Source organism: Pomacea canaliculata, linkage group LG13 (assembly GCF_003073045.1).
Source record: "Pomacea canaliculata isolate SZHN2017 linkage group LG13, ASM307304v1, whole genome shotgun sequence".
Classification (NCBI taxonomy): domain Eukaryota; kingdom Metazoa; phylum Mollusca; class Gastropoda; order Architaenioglossa; family Ampullariidae; genus Pomacea; species Pomacea canaliculata.
This window is the reverse complement of record NC_037602.1, coordinates 18,970,043-18,983,594: the sequence shown is the minus strand read 5'-3', so window position 1 is coordinate 18,983,594 and position 13,552 is coordinate 18,970,043. Positions and strand designations below refer to the sequence as shown.

The 13,552-nt window shown below is 41.0% G+C and overlaps 1 protein-coding gene across 7 annotated transcripts in view; it reads left to right on the top strand.

The window, feature by feature from the left end:
* Positions 1-1,069: 1,069 nt before the first annotated feature.
* LOC112553559 (multiple C2 and transmembrane domain-containing protein 1-like) overlaps positions 1,070-13,552 on the top strand; it is a 73,874-nt gene continuing 61,391 nt past the window's right edge. For 2 of the 7 annotated variants that reach the window (XM_025220856.1, XM_025220853.1), the window contains exons 1-2: positions 1,070-1,723; positions 10,975-11,031. In XM_025220856.1, the coding sequence (XP_025076641.1) occupies positions 1,609-1,723; positions 10,975-11,031 (172 nt within the window). In that variant the 5' untranslated portion in view covers positions 1,070-1,608. Of the gene's footprint in view, positions 1,724-8,374; positions 8,424-10,974; positions 11,032-13,552 lie in introns of those variants that run through there. The other 5 variants (XM_025220857.1, XM_025220855.1, XM_025220854.1 and 2 more) reach the window with 4 other exon arrangements.

The following is a 13,552-nucleotide window of genomic DNA, read 5'->3' as shown; positions in this document are numbered from 1 at the left end:
TAACAGTCCGTCTTGATCGATGTTTAACCATAATGTTCGAATATTCGTCTTGAGTAGTCAAAACCAGGGTAACAACTGACCATATTACCTTAACTGGAGCACCAAGCCGTTCTCTTGCACACACACCTACAATCAGTGATCGACCACCTGTTGCAGTAGACATGTCTTTGACTTTCTTGGTAAGATATTCATCTGATTGTCTGTGTGTGCGCGTGCGTGTGTGTGCAGCAATTACCCCTTTGTGCTCTTATCTAACAGGGCCGGAAGACTACCATGACACCACGATTTTCAGCGTGACACCACGATTTGCAGCGTGACACCGAGGTGTTCATTATTCTATGCCAGCAACATCGTCCCCACGAGAGAATGAATACCTGTTGTGCTGACATAATTAATGGGAGAGCATGCCTCAATTATCAGCGGACTTCTCGGACATTGATTACACCGACCCAGGCAGGTTGCAAGGAGGCGACTGTGTTTTAGGTGTTCTTGTGGCTGACGAACACTAGCTGCATGCTTACTAAAGACTCTTTTCACTCTTTCTTTTTTCAGTCCGCTGTTTTCATTTTCTCGTCCCTTCTGGAAACCTCGGCTCGCGCGACCACTGACGTGAGACTGTCAATCGATTTCTGCGGTCGGTCGCTTGGTCAGTCGGTTGCATGAGTACATTGTACACAAACATGGTGGACTGCTGGCTGAAAGATGAGAACCCTCTGCATGATATTTTGCTGTATCATCGAAGTATTTTATTAAAAGTATATATATATATGTTCCCCTTCTTTTTACGATACCAGAATGCTACCTATTTTGACCATGAAATGATGGTTGCGAAATCGCCCTCTCCTCTACCGTCATTGCCTGCACATCATCAGGCCGAGGTGTCCTGCACCCTATTTACTTTTATCGAAAGCACGGGGCTGGCAGATGAGACGGAAAGCTCGGCTATGTGTTATCACAAACCCGTTTCCGGACACGATTGGTACTAATGAGGTGGCACGAGATAAGTCCCAACCGCGATCTGTACAACTCGACGCCAGCTTAAAAAAAAAAAAAAAAAAAAAATTCCCCCTTTCCCATCCTTCGTTTCATAAATCTCCCGCAGTCTAACCTCGCCGTGCTGCCCTTCAGGACAGAAACCTGCCTCCATCTTCTTGCCGTGCGCAGTTTCCCAATTGCATTTTCTTCACGACCAGCAGCAGGGCCTCACGAGAGTGACGCCGTCCCGTCCTGCAGCTGTAGCAGAAATTTTGCTGCGCCCACACCAACGCTGTGTGTCGTCGTCGTCGTCAGTTCCACGCCCTACGCTCCTATTCACGAGCAGTCGACACGGATACATCAAAAGAGCCCCGGGCGAGTGTATCTGCAGTGCATGCGGTTCCAGACCGCTGGGTGCGTGGCCTCTGGAGACACGGTACACGACGACGACATTCAGCTGGGAGCTCGCCCACCCCACCTCACCCCACCCCACCCGGTCAGTGGTGGCGGCGCGGGGCTCGAGACCCTCTGTCAGCCCAAAGCGAGTGTTGGGGGGTGGAGTTCGCTGCTCAGGCACAGACATTCACGGAACGGTGCCTGCTGGACAGTTCTGTTTTGAAAGCCGTTTTGAACATGTCTGGCGAGCCTGGCGTGCCGTGCTTGCCTAAAGAGACGGAAAATGAGGACGAACTGAGGAACATCTGTGCTGATGCTCAAAATGGAGAAGCGTTGGACGTACTTGGAGAAGGTATGTTTGCAGACTTTTTACCCCTCACTCCTTTTCCAACACCCTCTTTCCAACACCCCTTCCAAATTATCTTGCCTTTTCTTGCATGTTTCTGGTATAAATTACTACATGCACTATCCATTGCATACGCTTATTTTAAACAAACATGTAGTTGTAAGTTTAGACATTCGGTGTTGCTTAATCGCTTGATTTCTTTACTGTTCATCAGTGTTTAATATTTGTGTTTATCCGAAATGTTTATCAGGATTGCCTTTTATCAGACCTGGTTTCAAACTGTCGGAAGTGGAGATTATTGGGAGGAGTGCAACATTTTTCTCAATGTTTAGACGTTTGTTCCAAATTTGCTTTAATAAACCGTTCCCTTCTCGAGATACATTCCTGGAAACATTATCATGCACACAGGTCAACATAGAGGTCAACAACACAGACGTCAGCATTGTACATTAATACGCTTACATTGCGAAGGCTCTAGTCAATGGCAGATTTGGGGTGACATGTTATTTAGGCGTATCTGTGTACAAACGTGACATCACAAATTTGACCTCTTTCCATGAATGGTGATGTTTGTAGCGTGTGTCTCGAGGATCTGTTATTGGGAATAGTATCTTGCACTGAGCTTTGCCCAATGATAAGGAAAACCATTGCACCCCACCAGTCCGCATTTACTTGTCTGAATATTCTCCCAACTGATGAGAATTGACCGTCCTAAACAAAACATATGGCGGTCACCACATGGCCGCTACACCGTGAAAAAAGCCGTAGAGAGGGTGGGGGTGAAAAAGAGGTGAGTCCAATAAAGATAAAGAGGAACAAGGGACAAAGCAAATATTTGAAAGTAGACAGCAGTGGCATAGGCTGAAACACTACTTAAATGATTAATTCCATCGCCAGAGGAAAAAGAGTTAAACTTGGTCCCACGGCTCAGGGACAGTCGATAGGACCACGTGTTTCCTTCTTTTGGAGTCGCTCGTGCGAATCGCCGCGAGCAACAGCGGGTTATACACGAGTGTTACACATGGGAATATCTGTGTATTACAGCAGGGAATACATTGGCGTAATAGTGGGGAATACCTGGATGGTACAGCGGGAAGCTACAGAGATCTCGGTATAGTACCATATGGGCTGGACTGGTTGGTTACAGAAGGGGAAAAAATGGTTGTAAACATGGAACAAAAACAGTTTAAAGCCGGCTATACATCAAAGAAAGAAAGTCAGATCGAAAACATTAATGTAAATTACGAACATAGTATACAATTTTTTTAATGTGGTATTAACTCAGTAATGTGCGCATACCTCACTTATTATCGGTTTTCGTTTTTTTTATTTTTTTAAGCAGATGCTTAATCTCAGAAACTGCAATTTGAACACATGCATGAGCGCGCGCACACGCACACGCACACGCACACGCACACGCACACGCACACGCACACGCACACGCACTCGTGCGCGCGCACCCATCACACGAACGAGAAGGGAACAAGAAAAATAACTTTCAAAAGAAATGAAGAAAACAAGAAAGACAAAAATAATGAATAAAAACCAGTGAAAATTGATTGTCCAGGGCTGGATTGACTTTGGAATGTCATCCTTTAGATCTTTGACCCGAAAAATGATGGAAGCAAAAGAGGTCTCCATGTACACGATGAAACAGGAGGAAATTAAAGTTGCAAAGCGGGTAGACTGGTCTGGCACTGGTCTGTGGCCTGTGTGTGAGCGTCAAGACAAATTAAAAATCAATCCCAAAACAATTTGTCCGCAAAGAAAGGAGAGAGGGAAAATAATGTGATGCAATAAGCAAAAGTGTTTGAACAACCATCATTGGAAAGTACTACCTGCCATTTTAATTGGTGTTATTTAACTGTATTGATATATATATATTCTTTGTTAGCGTTCGATTTTTCTGGCGCTGTTTTGACAGCTTCAGTGTTGTGTGTAAATACACACACACACACACACAGATGTACTGACGGGAAAGTATGAACTTTATTTGATGTGGCTGTGTCAATGACAATAAATATTTGATGGAAGAGACATCTGCGTTGCTGCGTGCTGCTAGAAATTACTTGATGCCGGGGAGCAGCGCGTGCTGCTGATCAAACGATCAGCTGATTGACAAGCGCCGTCGTTCCGCTCCGCTGAATGTAGATGCGATGCTCGTCGTGATGCTTGCACGTGCGCAAGTACTTAGCCCACGATGGCTTGCAACCACTCGGCGTGTACAACAGTTGCGATGGCTCGAGTTTCTCTGACCCTGCAGCTGGTTGCCATGCAGACCTTCTAGTGTATGACAATCAAGGCCAAATAACAGTTCCGGCGATGACTGCCCGACGACTGCTAACAAAACCTTTTGTGATTTTCAGCTTGGGTCAGCCGAGCGTGCCCGTGGTACTGTACTTAGTTAAGCTGTAGATGTGAAGCAGGGTGTGAACTGTACAGATAAGGTCTTTGTTTAGAGGAAGGATTAGCTTTCAACAGTCAACGAGGCATCCGTTGTTGTACAATCCCATGTCGTTTTTTTATGTTGTCCTGGCGACAGCATCCATGAAGGCAGTTACGCTGATCTGAGGCAACCACAGACACTTTACTATGTGAGGCTCATCGTTTGATATAAGCATCATAATCGCTGACAGCCACTGTCTGATGGCACTTTAAGGGTAATGGGTGGGTGGAGGAGAGGAAAAGGGGAAATATCGAGCCTCAACAGGTAATTCTTGGTCTTACAAAAGACATTTGTATTTTTAAAAAAGGAAAACTTTTCGCGGCCAGTGCGCGTGCTTTCTTCCATCCTCTCTCACACAGGCGCCACCACCACAGCTGCAACCAACAGCTATTCACGTACACAATACAAGTGCACGATCGAGTATGAAAGTAATCGCTCACGCCTGCATGACATCAACATCAGTATCAACATTCACAGTCTCACTCATGCACAACAATGTTCAGAGCCCAGTGCATTACAACCAGGGGGCTACCTGGACACTCGATGTAAGTCCGTGACAAAAGCCTCACTTGCTCCCAGGGAAAGATATGAATACTACTCATGATACACAGGCACGAATAAGTATGAAAGCAGCCACCACAAAAGAGTAATTAATTTCTTGTTGTTGTTGTTGTTGTTTTCGAGTGCGTGCTTCGCTTACTAAGGACTGAACAACACCTGGCCTTCAATGATGGTAACTCTACAGAGACAGAATTGATTTTAACTTTTGAAAAATCGCCCAGTTTCGCTGAAAACTTGCAGCACAAGTATTAAAGTTACATTTATTCACAACAGACTATGTTTATTTGTCTCACTTATCGGTGATGAGCGACACACCATTCATAACAATCAACTGAAGCAGGGGCACTTAAATGTTGAACATTATCTGATTTGTTGACTTCGCCTCAAATGTACTTAGACAAAAGCACCATCATGAATTTGATTTTTTTAATGAAGTTATTTGTAATTTTTAAAAACTTGGCAAGAAATAGGACATTACCTTTGATTCACAACTTATCTGTTTATTCTACTTCGGTGAAGACTGTTGGCAGAACAGTTCAAACTTATCTGTTTATTGTACTTCTGTGTGAAGACTGTGTGAAGAACAGTTCATGGAGACGAAATTCAGTGATGCTAGGGGTCATGACCCTCTCCGCTTTCCACTACAATGGCGGTCAGTCGAGCCGAGCGCACGTGTAGGGAGGGTTAGTATTGTAAAGCTGTCAAGCGTTTTTCCCCCCCGACAGTGACGTCAGAAAAGCTGGTAATTTCCTGCGGTGATTGAGAATACAGGATCTTTTTTTGGAGAATATTTGTTTAACAAATCGAAATTGCAGCTGAACATTTCGAGCAGAGAAAGGAGGCAAGATGAACGCGGCATTGCTTGTTACACCAAGCAACAGCAAGAGAGGGGGGCTGGGGGAAGTGGGAGGGGAGGGTGTCAGCACAGGTTTTAGCAGCAGAAGCAGATTGAACTCGATGTTTTACAGCACAGAGCCGGAACTTAGATGGACAGCCTTTTAGTTTTTAGCAAGCACAATGAACTAGAAGTGAAAGAAACTTTTGTAAACGGCGTGTAGTTTTTTTCTGGCAATTTTCTTGGAATAGAAATCCTGGTGCTTATTTACTAACTATGCACAGGTGTTTGAGACCGAGGGTGTTGTGGGAAGGGAGGTAGAGGACAGGTTTAGAGAAAGGTCAAGTAGTATAAAGCAGTACTGTCCACTACCAGCCGTCAGTACTAAGAAGACAGTCAAAACATGGACTGAGTTCATGCATACTAATCATGATGTGGGGAACACACAATAAATCTCTGCTGGATATCGGGTGTCAATTTTAATGAGGCAAATACATGTTCTGCAGATAAAAAATATGTCTCATCCATCCTCAAATACTAATGTTTTCCCTCAGGATGAATTCTGGTGTAGGCATATTTAAAAGAGATAATGATTATTTGTTTGAGAGCTGAGGACTGTGTACGGGGGCTTCAAGCTACCTGTCTGTTTATTGTGGTCCTACTCTCCTAATCACGTGCCTCAGAGATCCTTGCTAAAAATGGCAAAGGCTTTGTGTTGACACTCCTTTATTGGAGCTAGAAGTTTGTATTTTTTTCTGTAGAAATTATAATTTAAAAAAAACGTACGATTTATATAGCTCATGATCACGAAGAAGAATGCTCCCCAAGAAGGACATATAAAAAGATGACGAAGGACGGTGGGGGAACCAACTATGCAGACAGATAATGTAAGATACGAAGAGGAACCAGGGAACAAACAATAAGGATGAAGAGTGCCATCAATCTGTAGAGGAAGACGGGCAGGCGGACTAGTCAATTTACTATAATCACAACCATTGACAACTATGTTGATTGATGTAAGGAGTGATGCTTGTGGAACAGATGTGTTGTTAATGCACGTTTAAAGGATTTAATGGTGGGTAAATGGCGGGTATGGAGGGGAAGAGAGTTCCGGTCTTTTGCTCCACAGTAAAACTCCGGTGACTATATGCACATGGCTGTTCTGGTGACAGAGATAGAGAGCATCATCAAAGTAGCCAGGCAGAGATGTAAGGGAAGAGAAGTTCAGAGAAATAGTTTGGGCAAGAGCCAGCAAAGAAATTAAAACACAGGACAGACAGTTTGTACTGAATGCTAGAATAAAGAGGTAAAGACACAGAGACTGTATATAGCAGTTCACTTATCTCCAGTTCTCTGTCCTTAAAACAGACAGAAGCTGTGTACTTGCCGTCCTTCTGTAGCGTTTAATCTCCCAGCAGCTGGCTGAGGGAGCTTCAGGCCTGTTAAGGTAGGCATGGTGACCCAATTAACAGATTAATATTGCACTATAAACCTTGTGACCCACATAATTATTTGATGTGAGTGCACAAAACACACGAGGAGGATACCCAAGAGGGCAACTAGAGTACTGTAGTACACAGTATTTACTAGTTTGTTAGCATGTTATGTATATTAGTGTTGTCATGGTGAGCTATCTTCCACATCTGTTGCCACACTTAGTCACGTGGTGTTATGTAGACTCATTAGTTTTTGTGGTATAGCATTGATTGTAACAGTGAGTTTTGTATGAGTGGGGAAGAGAATTGTCGCTTGTACTTCAGAAAGATGACACAGTATTTACTATTACTGTCGGATATTGACAGAGATAGAGACGTTATCTGCTCCTGTTGTAGAACAGGGCTGAGGGATTAACACAATATTTTATCTCCATCCAAGCCACGCTTCCTGTAATTTGCTCACGAAGTCCTTCACACTTGGGTTTGTGGAAAACACACTTTGCCAGGCCTGTCTTTATCGCTCTCCGTCGGCCTGACCGTTCGATATGTCTCTCGGTCTGTCTGCCCTGACCGTGTTCGAGTGCGTTTGTGTATGTGTAGTGGATGTGCACCCTGCACGGCCAAGGCACTGTATTTCACATAGGGCGTACACTGCACTTTTAATGAAACAAAAATCTTTAGACCGACCAGCGTGCATGCTTCAAGGGGAAGCATCTTGTCTGAGCCCCGACTATAAAGAATGAAAGATGTGGTTAAGAACTAGCCAACCTTGTGCAACGGAATTTCCGTTTTCGTCGGACTTGGATCAATCTATGCAGACGCAGATTTTCGCTACAGTGAGCAAGGAGACGAGGGCAAAGGAATCCTCAAAAGAAACTGAATGAGATTTTTATATGTAGCAGACTGTCATGCTCCTCCTTGACCACTGGTTTCATATGACCTGCTCAAATCGCGAACGGTAAAGGAATCATCAGGTATCAGGAGCTTAAAATTGTAGTTGTACTGTATGTGCTCAACTGATCCGGTCGATCAAGTTAGCCAATGATCTGTTGATAAAAGATCGAACATAGTTGTCTCAAGGACATAATATGCATATGGATCGAATAGGTACGATGCAACGATTTTTATTATCTTTTAATCGTCTTATCAAAGTCCCTTAATTATACTCAAAGGGCAAGCATCATGCCTGTTCTCTACCGTTCTATTAATTACTTAATTATGATTTGACCAAGATCAGACCAATAGACACACAATTTAACCATCAAATGTGTGATATTTTCACAATTCGGGACCAAGAGCAAGAAAATATAAATTTCATCGTGATATAGTTTACGTCTCAGTCGTTTTCTGTTTGTTTACATACGTTAACCTAGTTGCAAAGTGCGCATGCGCCTTGACCCGAGCACGTTGCAATGGAGGGACTGAGAGGTAAGCGGTGATTTTGAGTAGCGATTGTGACATCTGTCCCAACAATCTTGTAAACATTATAGAACCACTGTTAAATGAGTCGGTCTTAAGACTGATCGAATCAAAGGAAAGATTAGTGATTCCTTTGCGATTCTTTTGAAAACTACGGCAAATGCTGAACTGCACGGCGCGGGACTGCGAGTTGCAGACGACAATGTTCTCTGTTTAAACACACAAAAACCTCACGAGCAATTTAGCTTCCTTAACAGAAGACAAGACCAAATTCTGTGAATTGTTTGGCTAGCTTTCATCGCAGTCTCACGTAAGTGAAGTCGATCGCAGTATGAGTAAGCACCCATGACACACTGATCCCCAGAGCATGCAGTTTCGGATTGGAAGCATGAAAGATGAATTAAAGTGCATGAGCCATAGCAAAGGCTGGAAAGTTATTTCGTTTAAAGACATTACCTGCTTCAAACTTGTTACGATTTAATTCATAATACTATACTGCTTTATTTGTGATTGATAATTCCTTTGATAACAATTAAAATATTTGATCAGATCTCAGTGAAGTCATGTAAGAATTGCACAGTTTTAAACAGTATCAATTATGACTTGTCTTTAAAAGCATATATAAAAATGTAAAAAGATGCTTACAGTAATCCAAAATATGGCACGAAAGGTAAACAAATCCCTTTTTAATTGTCACTAAAATTTTAATGGAAATTATTTAAAACTCATATATGAAATTTTATAAAATGAACATTAAATTTAAATGCGCAAGCTGTTTTACATCATCAAGCATAGCATGATAGTTAACATTGGCAGTAAAAGCATGTTTGACATCATTCACAAGGATGATAAATATATAAGCATGAAATACATCATAGCAAAATATTAATGATACATTATCAATTAATATGCGTCTATTAAAAACAGAATGGGATGTCACTAATACTATGGCAATAGTACATTTGTTTCAGCTAGTGTTACAGCTTTTAAAATATTTTGTAAAACATTCTCAGTTCTTCATTTTCACTCATGCACATAGTGTCATCTGTTGCTGATGCTTGTGTTTCATGTAAGGTTGACAGTCGGTTTCTTTGTAGTGTTTTGTGTACAGTATATTAAGCACAGCTTTACAAAATACAATTATTATTAGTAGTACAATTATTATTCAAGTTTCATATTTAATAATAGTAATTTTCTTATTTTGTTCACTAAGTGTAAATGCTTATTAGCATTCTTGTGTGTCTAGGCAAGTGAGTGTTCATTTGTTCATGTAATCACTGGTCTCTTGCATTTAGCTTTTCATCTTGTGTTTGTCAGTAACATGCATGTGTACAACTTAAGACAGCCATTTCTTCTTTAAATATGACTTATCTAAAGAGACATTTGATTATTACTGACATAAAGTGGCTGCTTTTGCATAATATTGAATTTAATTAAATCAAATTAATGAGTAAAACTCTGCATCCATTCATACATGCCATGCATGCATACTTAATTGTCATCTAGCTCAAGAAAGATTAAACCTAAATACAATCTGTTGACCTTTAGAGGTAATATATTTTCAGTAATAAGTACAGTTTATATAGTGCAAAAATCACACTTATATAAGAGCATGTGCTCAGTGCTTGACACAAAAACTAGGTCAATATGCAGTAAGATAACAAAATCATGTACATTTGAAAACTGGTGACATTGAGAAATATATTTTTTTCTGATTACTTTTGAGATCAGAATAATATCACATGATATTAAAATATGCCTTCAGTGACTAAACTGGAGAATTGGACATAAACAAACCAACTTCCAATTCCAAGAAACATATGCACAATCAGAACTACAGAAGTGAAGTCAAATGATTGGCAAGAATTGCTTATAGCAAATTTTAACTGCTAATTGCTGAAGTGAAAAAATTTGTTCCCTTGGGGTGACCAATCATTGTAAGCTTATTATTTTAGTAGCACCCTCACTTCTCAATTTTAAGGTTCTGGAAAAACTCTTGTTTAACATACAATGTAAAAAAGGCACTATGACTTGCCTTTAACTAGTGAGTTAAAATGTTAGCAAATGAGCATTATGTCATATTCAAGAGACTAGAGCACAAAAGTAAAGAAACAATGAAAATGTTAGTTAAAATATTTACTTTTAAAGAGTTACATGTTAGTGTGGGCAGCTGATGAATGAAGTAAGGCTCCATGATAGATATCATTTCTTCTAAACTGAAAGGTGCATATATAGTCAGATATTAGTAAAGCCGTATGTTGCTTAGTCATGTGGCCAGTGATAATACTGTAGGAAACAGTCTTTATCATATACTTGAAATTTAAAAAAAAAATACATGAACATAATACTACAAATAGGGAGATGATCTTACAAGCTTATAAAACGCAAAAAAATTAAAAATATTTTGAAAGTGATCTGTATTTTTTATACCCATCTTCCAAACAAAATTAGTACTGATCATAACAATAATTAATGTGGACCTTGTGCATATGGAAGTGTGTAAGCTTTGTTGACAGAGGGTGGCACATGATTTTCTAAGCTGGAAAATATGTTTTAACAGAACGAAGATGGTCCCTCAGGAATCTGTCCTCTCGACACCGCAGTGAGAGTAACTCAGGTGAGTTATAATGCACACCTGTAGCAGCTGAGAGCACACCTTAATATAGGGAGCAATTGTCAGGCTTTTGGTCAACATGTGTGTCTGCACGTGAAATACAGAATCAATAGACACTGTGAAATGCTAGTGGTAATGTAAAATGTACAGTAATTGATGCTTTGTGGCATAGTGTGGGATACAGGATTCAGCTTTAACTTTGATATGTCACGTTGACCTGCCATTTTCCATTTAATTTTCAAGTATCCAAAATTAAGATTTAAAGCTCTTTGTGTCTTCTCCATTCCCACTATCGTTTAAGCATCACATCTGTTGTACACAAGGTGATACAAACCACATAACACAGATAAACACATGAACAGTAATTGCTGGAAACTTTTTATTGTGAGCAGCTAATCAAACTCAGTGTATTGCCAAGCACCCTTAACCAGCTGTGGAACCTAAAACACACAGGCCTGACTGAATACTCTACTTTTTTGTTGGCTATATAAGTCTGTTGATACAACCAGAAGTGGGCTTCTTCTGCGAATATATGTCCCATTGACTGTCATCTCCTATCTCCTCTTTCTTCTATGTGTATGTGTGCATGTGAAATATAATGAGGAGGATGCCCTGGGGCAGTATATTGCTGAACTTGCCTATATGTGTACAAAAGATGATAATCTGCATCACCTAGGCAAAGATTTCCTTTCCTTTGATTTTGCACATCTGATTTATTATTCTTATTTGGAGAAAAGAAAACAGAATCTGATTTGTGCAAGTAATCTTCAGCATTGTGCCTAATAAGAAATTAGAGCATGGTGTTTTGTTCACTTCTTTCCTTATAAAAAAACTTTAAATGAATTTTTTAGAATCCGAACATTTTCAAGGTGCAAAGTTAAAATACAGTACAAAAAAAGACCGCATTTCTGTCTTGAGCCTTTATTGAATATCGATTGAAGCATGCATAGCCTTTTTTCTTGCCACCTCCTCCATAGAAATACAGCAGGATGTGCGCTCAGTTTGACTTGAATGCCATGTGACCTGTAGTTTTCAAAATACTAGAAGTGGTGACTCAGTCGCATTAATATTTTTTATTGTATGATAAATGTTTATTGTGCACACACACACACTTTTGTGTTTATCAGTAGATGCAGATTTTTTAAAGAAACCAGTAAGTTCACTTTAACTAAATCCGTGCTGAGTGGAAACTCGACACGCCACTCACTAGAAGAGCATGAAGGTCAGAAACATCATCTTAGATTGTAACATGAGCCAAAAGTTCATGGGCTCAAATCTCGTCTCTGTAAACTGTACATAGGTGACATTTTATCGTAGGGCTGGGAGTAGGGAGGTGAGGTGTCTCCAAGTGCTAATCTGTCCTCTCCTATTTCGAAGAACTTTATGCGGGTTAAAACAACTAGCCTAGACACGTGGAGAGGCAACAATGTCCAATCCGGTAGCGTATTGGTGTAACACGAGTCACCAGGGCAGCGAGGATCGTATGGTCTGAGTTCAGATCTCGTCTCAGGGCGCTGTTTTTTCATCGATGCTGTCCATCTGGGGCTTCAACATGATCATTCGGCTTCTTGTCCCTTCATTATCCTTTTCACTCATAGTGCGATATCCCCAGCAGTGGAATCACCACTTACACACGGAAGAGATAGACTGCATAAGCATTCGAGTCATTTCTTGCCATTTCACTGGTGACCATGTCCACCCCTTCAGAAGCTTCTGACAGTGTGAGCTTGTATTTAGACAAGAGGAAGGAGGGAACTGAGTCGCCCTGAGTCTTCAAAGAGAAAAATGTCCGGTAACTGAATACTAGTAGACCAATAACCGCACAGAGAACTGCTCTAATTGCCCAATTAGGTTAACATGGCTTCCCAACATAAAGCTCTGAAATTGCCTGACAGTGTAATATTAACGATGATGTTGATGACAGCGAGGGATAAAGAGAAGGCTGAATGGCCCATTCATTGATCCACCACGTTATATGTTACAGCGTCCGACAACACTAACGGCATCCACATATCCGGGGAGCCGTGTGACTGGTTGTTGATATCAGGGATGATCAACTTCTTTTAAGCAAATTTTGTGTATTTGGAAATTTAGAAAAGTGGAGAGTAAATGAAAACTCACGTTCCTGAAAATGAACATTAAGATTCTGACCTTGAGTGCTCTTAAAGCCTCAACCGATTGTCTTGTAAAATTCATCTTACACTTCGTACGTTTGTGCAGGACAAATGAAACTAAAAGCTGACAGCTGCTAGCTCTCATATCAAGTATTTTTTATCTGCTGTAGTTCTTCATTAGTTTGGAGGGGTGGGGTTAATCGACGATCTCTCTCTCTCCCCTCGCTCACATTTTCTATTTTTCCATCAAAACGGGATTCGTCTTCAGCGTTTGCAAGAAACAGTTTGGTCCTGGGGTGTGTTTGTTAGCTCTTCTACAGAGTGACTATGTCCTTTATCCATGTCTGTGTGGACTCTGCCGTCTTAATATTGACATTTCTTGCCTGCACCACGACTCGCGAAGCATAAAT